The sequence below is a fragment of the Colobus angolensis genome, unplaced genomic scaffold (assembly GCF_000951035.1).
Source record: "Colobus angolensis palliatus isolate OR3802 unplaced genomic scaffold, Cang.pa_1.0 Scaffold188, whole genome shotgun sequence".
In the NCBI taxonomy this organism is placed as follows: Eukaryota; Metazoa; Chordata; class Mammalia; order Primates; family Cercopithecidae; genus Colobus; species Colobus angolensis.
The window spans coordinates 2,319,038-2,335,128 of NW_012115021.1; the positions used below are offsets into that span (position 1 = coordinate 2,319,038).

The 16,091-nt window shown below is 41.6% G+C and overlaps 1 protein-coding gene across 1 annotated transcript in view; it reads right to left on the reverse strand.

Moving 5' to 3' along the window:
• PPEF1 (protein phosphatase, EF-hand calcium binding domain 1) overlaps window positions 1–16,091 on the reverse strand; it is a 152,134-nt gene that overhangs the window by 28,717 nt on the left and 107,326 nt on the right. The window contains exons 14-15 of the mRNA XM_011940215.1: window positions 15,207–15,356; window positions 9,650–9,799 (exon numbers count right to left, since the gene is read on the reverse strand). Of these exons, the coding sequence (XP_011795605.1) occupies window positions 9,650–9,799; window positions 15,207–15,356 (300 nt within the window). The remainder of the gene's footprint in view (window positions 1–9,649; window positions 9,800–15,206; window positions 15,357–16,091) is intronic.

Sequence of the window (16,091 nt, forward strand, 5' to 3'; positions counted from 1 at the left end):
CCTTCCTCCTGCTCCCTGTCCACCCTTTAGGCCTCACTGAATAAGGGCTGACTAAAGTAGGTCACGTCATTCCTGAGAATGCCTGTCACTCTCATCTATCCCTTCAGAAAAAGAACATGGACATTCGAGTCAACCTCAGGATCAAATCCTACTCTATCACTCCCTAACTAGCCAAGAGACCTCAATCAAGTCATTTCCCTCTTGGGAGCCGCCTCAATGCAGCTGACTACGTTATTTAAAATTGCAATTTTTACTGGGCACCGTGGCTCATGCTTGCAATCCCAGCACTTTTGGAGGCAGAGGAAGAAGGATCGCTTGAGCCCAGGAGTTCAAGACCAGTCTGGGCAACATAGTGAGACATCGTCTCTACAAAAAAATCAAAAAATGAGGTGGGAGAATCACTTGAGCCCAGGTGGTCAGGGTTGCAATAAGCCGTAATTGCACTACTGCACTCCTACCTGGACTACAGGAGTGAGACCCTGTCTCAAAAAAAAAAAAATTGCAATTTTGTCCCCAAGACCAGTTTTCCTGTTCTCCCCAACTCTGCTCTAGTTTTTATTTTTCCCATAGAACTTATCACTTAAGGCCGGGCGCAGTGGCTCACGCCTGTAATCCCAGCACTTTGGGAGGCCGAGGCGGGCGGATCATGAGGTTGAGACTATCCTGGCCAACACAGTGAAACCCTGTCTCTACTAAAAATACAAAAAAGTTAGCTGGGCGTGGTGGTGCGCACCTGTAGTCCCAGCTACTTGGGAGGAGAATGGTGTGAACCCGGGAGGCAGAGCTTGCAGTGAGCCCAGATTGCGCCACTGCACTCCAGCCTGGGAGATAGAGCAAGACTCCGTCTAAAAATAATAATAAAAAAAGAACTTATCACTTAAGATATCGTATCATTTATTTATTATTGTATTATTTATCATCTAACTCCTCCCCCTGAAATGTAAGCTCTGCAAGGTAACTGATCTTTATTTAGTCATTGACATTTCCCAGAAGCCTAGAACAGTGTCTGACACATAGTAGGTGCTCAATAAATACCTGTTAAATGAATGAATAAAGAGAAGGGAGTCATTCAGGCTATAAATAATTTAAATTATTTTTGAAATCTTTTTGGCCTCTGTCTCCTTGTAAGTCTGTCTTAAAGAGTATCATATTCATCTCTGTACAGTGACTTAACTCTGATTAAATATATCCCCACATCTCAGTGAACATAAGGGAAAATTTAAACTATAGCACTCTGCCAAGAATTATGAATTTCCATGACTACAAGACAAAATAAAGAGTATATGATCTTTATACAAAACAGCTCATAGATATTAAGAAATAAAGTAATTGTGAGCTCTGTTTTTATCTGGAAATTTCGGCTCCAGCATAACTTATGTGTGTGTTTATCCACTATGTACCAGGAACTGAGGAAAGAAAATTAGGGGCACAACTGAAATGATTAAACATCAGAAATGAGGTTCTGGCCCATTTTACCCAATGTCAGCTCCGATCATGTGTTTGGGGTCTGCAAGACGCCATATCTCTATTGTTTGGGGAGCGGGAGGTTCTGTTGTGGAATAATGAGCCCTAGTCTCCTCCCTCCCACTTCTTACGGCTCTAACTCATCTAGGCTTTCAGAGGCCACAATTTTCTTGGTGTGCAGCTCCCATTTCTTTAACATTATCTTCTTTATTCATCATAATCCTAGAAGAGCTTGTTCTAACCTTCAGTCTTTGGGATTTGGATGTCAAGGTTTAAGGAGGCATCCTTTCCTATTTGCTATGAGATGCCTCTCATGCTTACTTGATTTTTAAATATTTTGGACTCGCAGCCAATGAAGAATACCATTTCTCCCTCTGTCTTTCTGCCTACCTCTGTGTCTCCTCATTGATTAGGGTACACTTTACACCAGAAATCACATTTTAGTCAACATTTTCAGCAATCAAGGTATAATGGTCCTAAATCAAGAAATAGAGGTTTCTTTAACAATTACTGAAGGGAAGTAAGAAATTCAACACTGTTTGGTAATTGTTTGATTATGTTTCCCAGCTACAGATGTAACCAATATCATGTGGGCATGTGTCTATGTGTACTTGTGACATTGCAAATGCATGTATGTGTGTTTATATCTGAAAACGAAAGCTACTTATTATGGTTATGATTCTATCTACAGGAAGAACACTTTTATCATTAAGCATGAGTCCATTTCCAATAATTTTACTTCAGTTCTTTCAGAACAGGAAACCTGAAGAAAAGTCTACAAAAGACCTTTCTAAGAGGTCATAACATTCCCATCCAAGAAGTTGAAAAACAGTGTTCTGGGGCCGGGCACAGTGGCTCACGCCTGTAATCCCAGCACTCTGGGATGCCAAGGCAGGTGGATCACCTGAGGTCAGGAGTTCGAGACCAGCCTGACCAATATGGTGAAACTCAGTCTCTACTAAAAATAGAAAAATTAGCCGGGCATGGTGGCGGGCACCTCTAATCCCAGCTACTCCGGAGGCTAAGAGAGGAGAACTGCTTAAACCCAGGAGGCGGAGGTTGCAATGAGCTGAGACTGCGCCACTGCACTCCAGCCTGGGTGACAGAGTGAGACTCCATCTCAAAAAAAAAAAAAAAAAAACCAAACAAACAAACAAAACCCAGTGTCCTGTAACATCTTCTCCTACAGTGAGAGACATGGTGTGGCCTAACAGTTAAAAATGAGAAGTGTAGAGTCCAACAAATTTGTAATCAAATCTAGACCCATCATTTAGAAAATTATTCAACTTATGTGAGCTTCAGTGTCTTCTTTTGGGAAACAGGAATAATATTATCTACATCATCAGGTTGCTTTAAAGATTTAATGACATAATACACATAGCTGTTGTTCTTAAGAACTCATCCCTGCCATATGGGGTAAAAACTGACAAGAAAGCAGTTAAAATGTAGGACTGGAAATTTAGAAAAACGCCAAATTTCACCAAGACAAATGAGCTAGAGTACTCAGGAGTGATCAATACATTCTTGTTGAATGGATGAATGAATGAGAGGAATATTTATAGATCTCACTCCATGCCAGAAGCTGCCAGAGACTCCAGACAGGCAGCTCCGGATATGCACGCTGTCACAAAGATGAGTACACGGCTTATTGCCTTTACATCCATGTTTATAGACATACTAAGTACAGGTCTCAAAATGACAACATAATGACAGGAATGGCAGTGTTAGGGGCTTGGCAGACCCCCTCCCCAGTGAAACAACCATTTAACTTGTGAACATCTTTTTCTTTAAGACAGGGTCCCACTCTGTCGCCCAGGCTGGAGTGCAGTGGCATGATCTCAGCTCACTGCAGCCTCCGCCTCCCAGGTTCGAGCAGCCATGCTCCTGCTTCAGCCTCCCGAGCAGCCGGGACTACAGGCATGCACCACCACGCCCGGCTAATTTTTGTACTTTTTAGAGATGGGGTTTTGCCAAGTTGCCGAGGCTGGTCTCCAACTCCTGGGCTCAAGCAATCCGCCCACCTCAGCCTCCCAAAGTGCTGGGATTACAGGCGTGAGCCACCATGCCCAGCAGAAAATCACTTAAAAAAAAATTAAAACAGTTAAAGCCACTGGAAATTGTCCTAATGGCATGCAGCATATGGAGAAACATTTAAGAAAACTTACTAAATTTTGATGCCAACAGAGTGTGTGGCATTTGAGCCATGAGCTACTCTAACTCCCTTCACTGATCAGCATGAAGGATGCTCTACTTCAAGTGGACGCATCCAAGACGGGGCTCCTTCTTCCCCAAGCTCCCAGCAGAGGATTATGGTTTTGTCTCAGAAGCAGCAAGCTGATGAGCATCCCTCATTCCCCCCAGCTCTGCATTACAGAAGCTGGATTCCAGGCAAGCACAGCAGAGAGGACTGGGGTTCACTTCCCCCACTCATTGGGCAGAAGCCCTATCCTAGGCATGGCAGCCTGCAGGTGCTAGACCCCCAACTGCCCCCACACTTGCTCAATCATAAGGAAGAGGTGCTGTGCCAGGAAGGGCAAACCAAGAAGACCAGGGGCTATCATCCCCGCCTACTACCCCGCTTGTGGAACAGGGCTGTCACTGGAGGAAAAGTGGGTCGCTGTCCCTGCTCCCAGTTGCAGTGTGATGGCACAGTGGTTTGGCCCAGGGGGAGAGGCAGGTCAAGAACAGAGCACTGCCACGCTGCCTAATGGGACCGGCCTTATTTGGCACAGAGTGCAAGGAAGTTCATGCCTAAAGGCCCTGTTGAAAACAGTGGAGATGTTGGGAATAAGCCTTTACGAGGAGGATGGTAGTGCTGAGATACTAGTAGCAACAGTACACCAGCTAGAAGAAATTTAACAGACTGAATTGGGGAAACAGACAGATGAGAAAAGAGCCTGTGTGGAGGTCGGAGTAAGCCTCAAACGTGGTTAAAGCCCTGCCCCTGCGAAGCGGTCCAACTTTAATCGGATCAGACTGTAGAGCACTGTGTGGGCCAGGGCATTGTTAAAAACAATAGAGCAATCAGCTAGCAATTAGTGAAGGCTAGCAGCTGGGACTGCTTCAAGTAGAGGCAGATGGGTACGAAGCTTAAAGGAGAGATCAGGGAAAGAGACAAAGAGAGCCCAATTAAAACCACAGTAGCCCGGGTGGTCGGAGAAACTGTATGCATGCCCAAGGCAGCACTCTGTGAACAGTGACATCAGAGGCTGCGCACTGAAGGGGAATAGACTTCACTAAACTAGTCCAGACAAGTCACTCAACAAACAAACAAAAAAGCAAATAACAACAAGCCCCAGAGGGGCATGGGAATAACTACCTAGGGTTACTACAATGTAAGATTACACGACATGCAAAGAAAAAAGTATGACTCACACACGGGCAGGGCAGGGCAGGGGTAGGGGGTGGGGGGTGAGGAGGCAGAGTGGGGAAGCAGGCAATAAAAACTGCTTTTGAAGGGACTAGACGGTGACTTAGCAGACAAAGACTTCAAAGCAACTATTATAAATATGTTCAAAGAGACATATATAAAACACTCCACCCAATAAGAGTGAAATATATAGTCTTCTAAAGTGCACATGGAGCATTCTCCAGGATAAACCATATGCTAGGCCACAAAAAAAGCCTCAACAAATTTTAAAAGGATTTACCAAAAAAAGAAAAAAGTTTTAAAGGAATTTAAATCAGGCAACGCATGTGTTCTCTGACCACAATCAAATTAAATTTTAAATCAATAAACGAAAGAAATGTGGGGAATTCATAAATATGTAGAAATTAAACAACACACTACCAAATAACAGATAAGTTAATCACAAGGATATTTAGACAATACTATTGAAAACAAAAGCACAACATAGCAAAACTATTTTTTTTAAGTCAGTAGCAATTGTTTAATAACATAGCAAACTTAACGGATGGAGCTAAAGCAGTACTTAAAGGAAGATTTGTATCTTTATTAAAAAATAAAAAAGATCTCAAATCAATGATATTACCTTCTAAGGAAACTAAAAAAAGAAGAGCAAACTAAACTAAAACAAGCAGAAGGAAGGAAATGATAAAGATTATGAGGCAGGAAAAGAGGGTCTGGAGGCAGGGAACATAAGGCCAATTCACATTTCAGCTATGACAGGAAATATCCTTTCCATAGGGTTTATGCTGTAAACGACTTCGTAACTTTACTTCAAACTCTTCATTTACATAGGGTGTACTCCAAGTAACCAATGGAATCCTCTAGGGGGTATTGAAACTCCCCAAAATTCTATAACAGGGCCTTTCAGCCCCTATGCTCAGGCCACGCCCACACTGTGGAGTGTACTTTCATTTCAATAAAACCCTTCATTCCCTCCTTGCTTTGTTTGTGTGTTTTTGTCCAATTCATTGTTCAAGACGCCAAGAACCTGGACACCCTCCACTGTTAACAATTAGTGCAGAAATAAATGAAATAGATAATAGACAACAATAGAGAAAAATCAATAAAACTAAAAGTTGGTTCTTCAAAAAGATCAATAACATTGACAAACCTTAGTGAGACTGAGAAACCAAGAAAAAACAGAGGAGACTCAAATTACTAATATCAGGAATGAAAGAGGGAATATTACTACCAAACTTTCAGAAGAAAAAAAATTACAAAGGAGTACTACAAACAACTTTAGGTCAACAAATTAGATAAAGTAGATGAAATGAATTTCATGAAATGAATTTGTTTCAGGAAATGAAACAAATTCCAAGAAAGACACAACTACCAAAACACAAACTACTCAAGAAGAAACAAAAAATTTGAATACAACTATAGCAAGGAAAAATATTGAAATCAGTAATTTTAAAACTTCCTGCAAAGAAAAGCCCAGGCCCAGATGGCTTCACTGGTGGATTCTATCAAACATTTGAAGAATTAAAATCAATCCTTCACAGACTCTTCTAAAACACAGAAGAGGAGACAATACTTTCTAATTCCTCTTATGAGGCCAAACTTATACCAAAACCAGACAAAGATATCACAAGAAAAGAAAACTATAGACCAATAGCTCTTATGAATATAAATGCAAAAATCCTCAAAAAAATACTACCAAATGGAAGCCAGCAACATAGAAGGTGGATTATACATCACGAGTAAGTGGGATTTATCCCAGGAATGTCAGGTTGGTTTAACATCTCTGAAATCAATTAATATAACATACCATATTAATAGAATAAAGGGAAAGAACACATCATTTTAATGTATTCAGAAAAAGCACTTGACAAAATCCAACACTCTTTCACAATAAAAACACTCAATAAACTAAGCATAGAAAGAAACTTCCTCAATGTAATAAAAGGCCACTACAAACAAATACACAGCTAATATCATACTTGATGAAAGACTGAATGCTTTCCCCAGTATCATGAACAAGACAAAGATATCTACTCTCTTCACTTTTATTCAACAGTGTACTGGAGGTTCTAGACAAGGCAATTAAGCAAAAAGAAAAAAAGGAAAAGAAAAGGCAGACAGATTGGAAAAGAAGAAGTAAAATTATTCACAAATAACATAATCTTGTATGTGGAAAATCTCAAAAAATCCACTAAAAACCATTAGAACTAATACGTTTATCAAAGTTCACAACACAATGTCAGTATATAAAAGTCTGTTGTATTTCTATACACTAGCAATGAACAATCCAAAATGTAATTAAGAAAACAATTCTATTTACAATAGCATCAAAAACACCTAGGAATAAATTTAACAAAACAAGAGCAAGACGTGTATATGTGTATACATTGTTGAAATTAAAGATCTAAATAAATGGAAAGACATCTCAAGACAGCCACAGTACCCAAATTGACCTATGGATTCAAGGCAACCCTACCAATAGTCCAGCTGCTTTTTGGTAGATATTGACAAACTAATCCTAAAATTCATATGGAAATTTAAGGGACCCAGAATAGCCAAAACAATCTGGAAAAAGAAGAACAAAGTTGGAGAACTCACAGTTTCCAATTTTAAAACTTCCCACAAAGCTACAGTAATCAAAATTGTACAGTATTGACATAAGGATAAACATAGAATTGTGAACTATAATTAAGAGTCTAGAAATAAATCCTTTTATTATGGTCAACTGATTTTTTGATAAGGGTGTCAAGAAAAATTAATAAGAAAAGTATAGTATTTTTAAGAAATGGTGCTGGTGGCCGGGCACAGTGGCTCATGCCTATAATCCCAGCAGTTTGGGAGGCCAAGGTGGGCAGATCACCTAAGGTCAGGAGTTCGAGACCAGCCTGGCCAATATGGTGAAACCTCATCTCTACTAAAAATACAAAAATTAGCCGGGTGTGGTAACGCATGCCTGTAATCCAAGCTACTACTTGGGAGGCAAAGGTTGCAGTGAGCCGAGATCGCGCCACTGCACTCCAGCTTGGGTGACAGAGAGAGACTTTGTCTCAAAAAAAAAAAAAAGGAAAAAAAAAGAAACGGTGGTGGGATAACTAAATATCCACATAAAACGGAAAGAATTTGGAATCTCAACTCCCATCACACACAAAAATTAACTCAAAATGGATCAGACACCTAAATTTAAGAGCTAAATGTATAAAATTCTTAGAAGAAAACGAAGTGATAGATCTTTATGACTTTGGGTTAGGCAGTAGCTTAGATACAACATCAAAAACACGAGCAACTAAAGAGAAAAAATATATCATTTTGACTGGGCATCATCAAAATTAAAAACTGCTGTACTGCAAAGGACACCATCAAGAAGGGGAAAAGACAACCCACACAATGGGAGAGGGTGTTTGCAAATAATATCCCTGATAAAGGATGTGTATGTAGAATATATTTGAAAAACCTCTTACAATGCAATAATAAAAAGATAAATAACTCAATTTTTTAGATAGGCAAAGGATCTGAATAGACACTTCTCCAAAGAAGATCTACAAATATCCAATAAACACATGAAAAGATGCTTGACATCATTAGTCATTAGGGAAATGCAAATCAAAACCATAATGAGATTCCATCTCATGCCCTCTGGGATGGCTATAATCAAAATGATAGACAATAACAAGTGTTAGAGAAGATGTGGAGAAACTGGAACCTTCATCCGTTGCTAGTGGAAATGTAAAATGGTGCAGCCACTTGGGAAAACAGTTTGGGACTTTCTTAAAATGTTAAACTTGGCCAGGCGCGGTGGCTCAAGCCTGTAATCCCAGCACTTTGGGAGGCCGAGACGGGTGGATCACGAGGTCAGGGGATGGAGACCATCCTGGCGAACATGGTGAAACCCCGTCTCTACTAAAAAATACAAAAAACTAGCCGGGCGAGGTGGCGGCGCCTGTGGTCCCAGCTACTCGGGAGGCTGAGGCAGGAGAATGGCGGGAACCCGGGAGGCGGAGCTTGCAGTGAGCTGAGATCCGGCCACTGCACTCCAGCCTGGGCGACAGAGCGAGACTCCGTCTCAAAAAAAAAAAAAAAAAAAATATGTTAAACTTGATTAAGAGTTAGCTTATGACTCAGCAGTTCCACTCCTAGGTATACACTTAGGAGAAATAAAAACATACGTGCACAGAAAAACTTGTATGTGATGGTTCATAGAAGGATTATTCATAATAGCCAAAAAGTGGAAACAACCCAAATGTCCATCAACTTATGAATGAATAAATACAATGTGTATATCCATATAATGGAATATTATTCAGCAACAAATAGATGTTGAGTACTGATACATGCTACAACATGGATGAGCCTCCAGAACATTGTGCTGAGTGAAAGAAGCCAGACACAAAACATCACTTATGTGTCCATTTCTACAACATGTTCAGAATAGGCAAATCTGTAAAGACAGATAGCTGACTGAGGGTTGCTTAAGGCTGTTAGGTGGCACAGGGTGGCTACAGAAGGGAGTGGGGAGTGATGCTAATAGGTATGTAGTTTCTTTTTCAGACGATGAAAACGTTCTAAAATTAGATTGTGATGCTAGTTGTACAACACTGTGAATATACTAAAAACCATTGAATTATACAATTTAAATGGGTGAGTTACATGGTATGTGAATTATATCTCAATAAAGCTGTTTAAAATATAGTGATGAATTCCAAGAGAATCATGTGGTTTGCTTGTGAAGGTAAAGTCACTCTTTATCTATATATTGTAAGGGATAGCATGCATGCTGGTGTCATTGTTGCCACTGCAGTGAACACCCTGATTACCTACCTGTTCCCATTCATGCTTTGGTAAGTGTTCAATAGGAGATCCATTTGTTTTGATTCTTCCATGTGCATTAAAAGTCACACCTACTTTATTGTGCTTCGAGTCAGTGTCATAGTCTCTACTTTCCATTGGAGGTATCAGCACAGATTTCATCTATAAAACAAATTCATGCTTTAGTCCACCCCTCTGCTTATTCCATTGCATACAGAGACTTCAGTCCCAGTTGGGATTCTTTCTATATCGTGGTGCCACAACCCAGTGAAAAACACACAGTCACTTTTTGCATCTCACCCACCTCCTACATCTCACTTATCCACTGATGTCTGTAAAGTGGGTCTGTTACAATCTGTTGGTACATTTTTCAATTACAGACATTGCCCTATAAAGAAAGAGTTTCTGTGTTTCATTGGAGTTTCTCTGTAGGTGTTAAACACATTCTGTGGCATCCACACAGAAAATGGAAGATGCTAAGGTAGGGGCAACGAGTCTCCTATTGAGCCTTTATCTAGCCATAGGATTTTCAGGAGTTCAGAAACACCTCTTAAGAGGGTGGCTGCTGTGCATTTTGTTATGCTTTCCAGAAGAAATGAGAAAAGATACATCTGTGTCCAAGAAAGTTCTTAAAGGAGACATAGGTTGAAAACTTCAGAAGCCCTTCAACCTAAATGTATTGTGGTTCTCAGCCTGACTCTGCCAGCCATTGACGATGTTCTCCAATCCTGGCAACAAAACTGCTGTGTTTCTTTGGAAAACAAAATGTCTTTCTGATAGGGCATCAATTACTAGAATCCCTCTTGTTCCCTTACACAAGCGGAGACTGTGATTTTATACTTGTTTCTTTGTAGCACCATCTCTTTAAACAAAACAGTGTTAAACAATACTTCTGTTATACTAGTGGCCATAGTTCAGTGATAGACAAATTCTCTGTGGTAGGTACTTAGTTTCTTTTACAAACTAGAGTGTGTAGGAAATCTTACCTTTATTTTTCAGAAATGAAATTGAATCTTATTCTGAGGTCCTGTCTCATTGAGCTAGGTAGAAATTCAAGCTCAGCTATTGCTAGCTAGTTCACAGCCTACCTGCCCTGTCTCCTGCCAGCAAATGTCCCCATTACGGGCAGAGCAGAACATTCTGGGAGGACCCTCTGGACTTGGGTCCACACAACTCACTTCTTCTTTTTTTTTTTTTTTTTGTAGAGATGGGGTCTTGCTATGTTATCCAGGCTGGTCTGGTCTTGAACTTCTGGTCTCAAGTGATCCTCTCACTTCGGCCTCACAATGTGCTAGGACTATAGGCATGAGCCACCATGCCCAGCTGTACGCAACTCATTTCTGATGAGCTCACTGAGCGAGGCTACATGGTCTCTTAAGTATGTGTGGCTTTGAAGTTTTCGAGGCCACTTGGGATCGGGATGCTTTGCCCCAGCTCTCCCTAAGGCACTACACCACCATTTTCCCCTGGGGAGTCCTAGTAGCCATCTTTCCCCAAATGCCTTGCTGGGGAGTTTGACAAATACTAAACCAGAATCTTAGTTTTATAGAATCTTCCTTCATGCTTTAGTCCCTCTGCATTGACCCCCCTCAACCTGCCCACCTTACAAAATACCTTAAATGAACCTAGAATAGAGGTTGTCATCAAATTCCCCCAACCCTTCCCCTCCCCTGTTAACACTGATACCATGATGACCACAGGTGTAAATCAGGAAGTACAGTCCCTCCTGCCACAGAGGGTTGGAGGGTCCTATGGGATGGGAAAGTGGGGGTTATAAAATTGGACTGGAAAAATCTACTTTTATGTCTCATCTGATAGAGTTCCAAATGGTTGAACCTATTATTTTCACTACAGTTCAACGATATTTAATACAACAAGTATGTGTTACCAGTTCAACCTCACTCAAGGAAGGGTAGAAGACACAAACAATATACAAGTTGAATTTCTATCTTTAAAGCCAGTCTTATGAGCAGGTAGAACAGTGATCCCTGAAGGAGGTGAAACTGTAGATATCTTGAGAAAATTGCTGGCCCACAAACTCCTCCCCAGGATCTGTATTGGTGACTGAAACACAAACCTCAGAATCAAATATCAGGAAAAAAGAAGAGAGAACTGGAGGAGGAGAGAGCTATATGTTTAGTAGTATATGCCATTTTCTTCCCTTCCCTTCCCTTCCCTTTTCTTTTTTCTTTCTTTCTTTTTTTCTGAAATAGTGTTTTACTGTTGCCCAGGCTGGAGTGCAGTGACTTGATCTTGGCTCACTGCAGCGTCAGCCTCCTGGATTCAAGTGATCCTCCCGCCTCAGCCTCCCAAGTAGCTGGGATTACAGGTGTGCACCACCATGCTCAGCTATTTTTTTGTATTTTAGTAAAGACAGGGTTTCACCTTTCTGGCCAGGCTGGTCTTGAATTCCTACCCTCAAGTGATCCGCGTGCCTCAGCCTCCCCAAGTGCTAGGATTACAGTTGTGAGCCACCAAACCTGGCCACCATTTTCTTCATATAGGTAATTACATTTAATCATCCCAACAATCCGATATGGTAGGTATTTTTATCTTCAGTTTATAAGTGTGGAAACCAAGGATTAAAAACTTCACTATGTTGCCCAGTCACCCAGGAAGTGGCAGAGGCAGGATGTTAACCTACTTCTGTCTGTCTAATGTTAGAGCCTCACAGTCTTTACTATGTTAAGGTGGCTCTCAACTTGGGATCTCCACAGAGCTAGTGAGGGACATCCCAGAGGCATCTTCTCAATATCTCAAAAAGCCCTTGATAGAGCTGGCTGCTCAGGCTAACCTCAGGAAAGCAAAAGTTTTCAATCTGATCAATTGGAAGAGGCTGCCATGACTGATTAGCACTGTAGTCATAGGGCAGGTGGCGATAGAGTGTGGCATTCATGCCCTGTGTTTGCCAGTATTTGACTGACAAAGACATCATGTTCCCTTGTGCTCTTGGCTAGAATCTAATCCACTCATTATGTTAATACTGACTATTATATCTTGATCAAAATGTCTTATTGGCTTGACTACTCGCTGATATAATGGGAAAGTTACCTTAAACTTAGAGTGGGCTTAAATTTTATTGCAACTGGGTTTTGTTGCATTTTTTTGTTTGTTTGTTTGTTTTGAGACAAGGTCTCTCTGTCATGCAGGCTGGAGTGCAGTGGTGCAATCATAGCTCACTGCAATCTCAAACTCCTGGATTCAAGCAGTCCCCATGCTTCAGCCTCCCAAGTAGCTGGGACCACAGGTGTGCACCACCACTCCTGGCTAATTTTTTTCTTTTTTGTAGAGCTGAGGTCTTGCTATGTTGACCAGACTGGTCTCAAACTCCTGGTCTCAAGCAATCTGCCCACCTCAACCTCCCAAAGTGCTGGAATTACAGGGGTGAGCTACCATGCCTGGCTGCAACTGGGATTTTTCTTTTTTCTTTTCTTTTTTTTTTTTTTGAGACAGAGTCTTGCTCTGTCACCCAGGCTGGAGTGCGGTGGCCGGATCTCAGCTCACTGCAAGCTCCTCCTCCCGGGTTTACGCCTGCCTCAGCCTCCAGAGTAGCTGGGACTACAGGCGCCCGCCACCTCGCCCGGCTAGTTTTTTGTATTTTTAGTAGAAACGGGGTTTCACCGTGTTAGCCAGGATGGTCTCGATCTCCTGACCTCGTGATCCGCCCGTCTCGGCCTCCCAAAGTGCTGGGATTACAGGCTGGAGCCACCGTGCCCGGCCTGATTTTTCTTTTTTTAAGAGTAAAAGGAGGTGCTATTAATAATTACAACAGGACAAGAGATGTAAGCCAGGACGCACCATCATCAGTTGGTGAGGTGGGAAAGGGTGGTATGTAAAATCACCACAGAATCAGGAGAGGGCTGTAAAAAGCTTTCTATTCAGTTTTTTTTTTTGAGACGGAGTCTCACTTTGTCGCCCAGGCTGGAGTGCAGTGGTGCGATCTCAGCTCACTGCAAGCTCCGCCTCCCGGGTTCATGCCATTCTCCTGCCTCAGCCTCCTGAGTAGCTGGGACTACAGGTGCCCACCACCACACCCGGCTAATTTTTTGTATTTTTAGTAGAGATGGGGTTTCACCATGTTAGCCAGGATGGTCTCGATCTCCTGACCTCGTGATCCGCCTGCCTCGGCCTCCTAAAGTGCTGGGATTACAGGCGTGAGCCACTGCGCCCGGCCTCAGTTTTGTTTTAGGTTTGCCCCGCTTTGATCTTAAATGTCTCAGGAGATAGTTAATGAATATTAAATACTTACTACATCCCAGGTGCTGGGGTTTTATCAATGGACTAGAAAAACAGAGGAAGATAATAAACAAACAGTACCACAATTTCTTACTTAAATTTGGTAACTGTGATGAAAGATATGTACAAGGGGCTTGACAGTATATGAAAGGGGATCTCATCTGGTCTGGAGGTCAGACTTATTAAACTTTAATTAAAAAGACGGGAGGATGCTAGCAACAACGTTCTCATTCACATGTGTATAAAGGTATAAAGGATCCAAAAAGTCAAGGTGCCACTGGGGTCACATTTCTGTCTCTATCAGATTAAATTCCAGCTCTAGACACCCCTCGCCCAGGGTTGGTTGGAAGTTGATGATCAGTCCTGAGGGGTAAAAGTTCAGGTTTCCCACTAGGACCATAGAGCATCATCTGGCTCTACAGCTATTACTGGTCCTCAACCCATGTGGTGCCCCCTACACCTCTTAGCCTGAGGGCTTCCTCTTGGCCCAGGTAGAGGAGGAAGACAACTCCAGTGACCCTGTAAGACCCGTCCAAGGAACCCTTCACGAGGCATGAGATCTTCACAGGCACCACATTGCCACTTGTCTCAGAGGTTCCATACTAGTTCCTGCTCTGCTTGTAGTTAGCATGATTATTTAAACATTTCAAAAGATATTTCCAAAAAAATTATCCTAAGTTATTTGATGTGTATCATGTGGGAAATCATATCAATTCAGAAATAAATTCCACTTATATAAGTGATTTCACTTATATAAGGTACCTAGAGTAGTGAAATTCGTAGACAGAAGGTAGAATGGTGGTTGCCAGAGGCTGGGAGAGGGGAGACTGGGTAGTTAGTGTTTAACGGGTCCAGAGTTTCAGTCTGGGATGATGGAAAATTCTGTAAATAGATGGTAGTGATGGTGATGGTTGCACAACAATGTGAATATACTTAATACCTCTGAACTATACACTTAAAAATGGTTACAGTGGCAAGTTTTATGTTATGTATATTTTACCACAATATAAATGAATGAATTAATTGAGATTTTAATTTTAAAAATCAGGATTTTTCACTTTTAGAAACTACATAAAATGCCAACATTTCCTCATTTTTCCACCCTCAACATGAATTTAAATTTTTTTCCATATATAGAAGTTACCCACTTAGTTCTTTATCATGCAGTCATAGATTTTTCTTAAAATGTATACTTTTATATATTCTAATAAAATCTATAATCTTTTTAGAGTTACAACCACTAAAACACAAATCAGTTCAAAATAATAAATGAAGAGGTACGTATTCCCTTCTAAATCCCTGAGAGAAGATTCATGCCAACATTACTTCTTACTTTGTTCCTCTCTACACGGTGGAGTAAATTCAAGTCTGTGGTCTCTGATATCCCACCATGGATGACCAGGATTTCATTGTCAACAATTGTACCGATTGGGAGCCAGGCATAGAGTTCTTCCAAGATTTGTAAGATTTTTTTTCCATGTAGCTGTAAGTAAGAGCTTGAGTAAGTTTTGTTTTTCTGATAGGTTCAGTTTATTGAATAGTCCCTACGTATGGACAAAAAGTAATGGTTTTCAGGCCACTCAAAGGAAGTCAGCAAGGAGTCACTAACCAGTTAGCATGTATTTATCATGTCTTTTTATTCTATGTGTGTGTGTGTGTGTTTTTTTTTTTTTTTTGAGATGGAGTCTCGCTCTGTTGCACATTGGAGTGCAGTGGCACCACCTTGGCTCACTGCAACTTCTGCCTCCCAGGTTCAAGCGATTCTCCTGCCTCAGCCTCCCAAGTAGCTGGGACTACAGGCGTATGCCACCATGCCCAGCTAATGGTTGTATTTTCAGTAGAGACGGGGTTTCTCCATGTTGGCCAGGCTGGTCTCGAACTTCTGACCTCAGGTGATCTGCCCACCTCAGCCCCCCAAAGTGCTGGGATTACAGGTGTGAACCACTGTGCCTGGCCCTTTATTCTGTATTTTTGATACTATTACATCTTGGGGCCTTGCTGACTCTGAAGGAGAGACTGTCCCTCCCAGGGCTAGCTAATTCCTAGATAGTCAATGACTCGCCCTTCATAAGCAAACCAAGCAATGGAGAGCCCACACCCCAGCTACCTTCTTTATGGAGCTCTCACACTCTTCATCCTGGGGCCAGGTACCAGACAACTAGGGACAACCTCTGTGGCCCAGAGCAGGCTGAAATTACTCAAACTGGTCAGTCCTAAA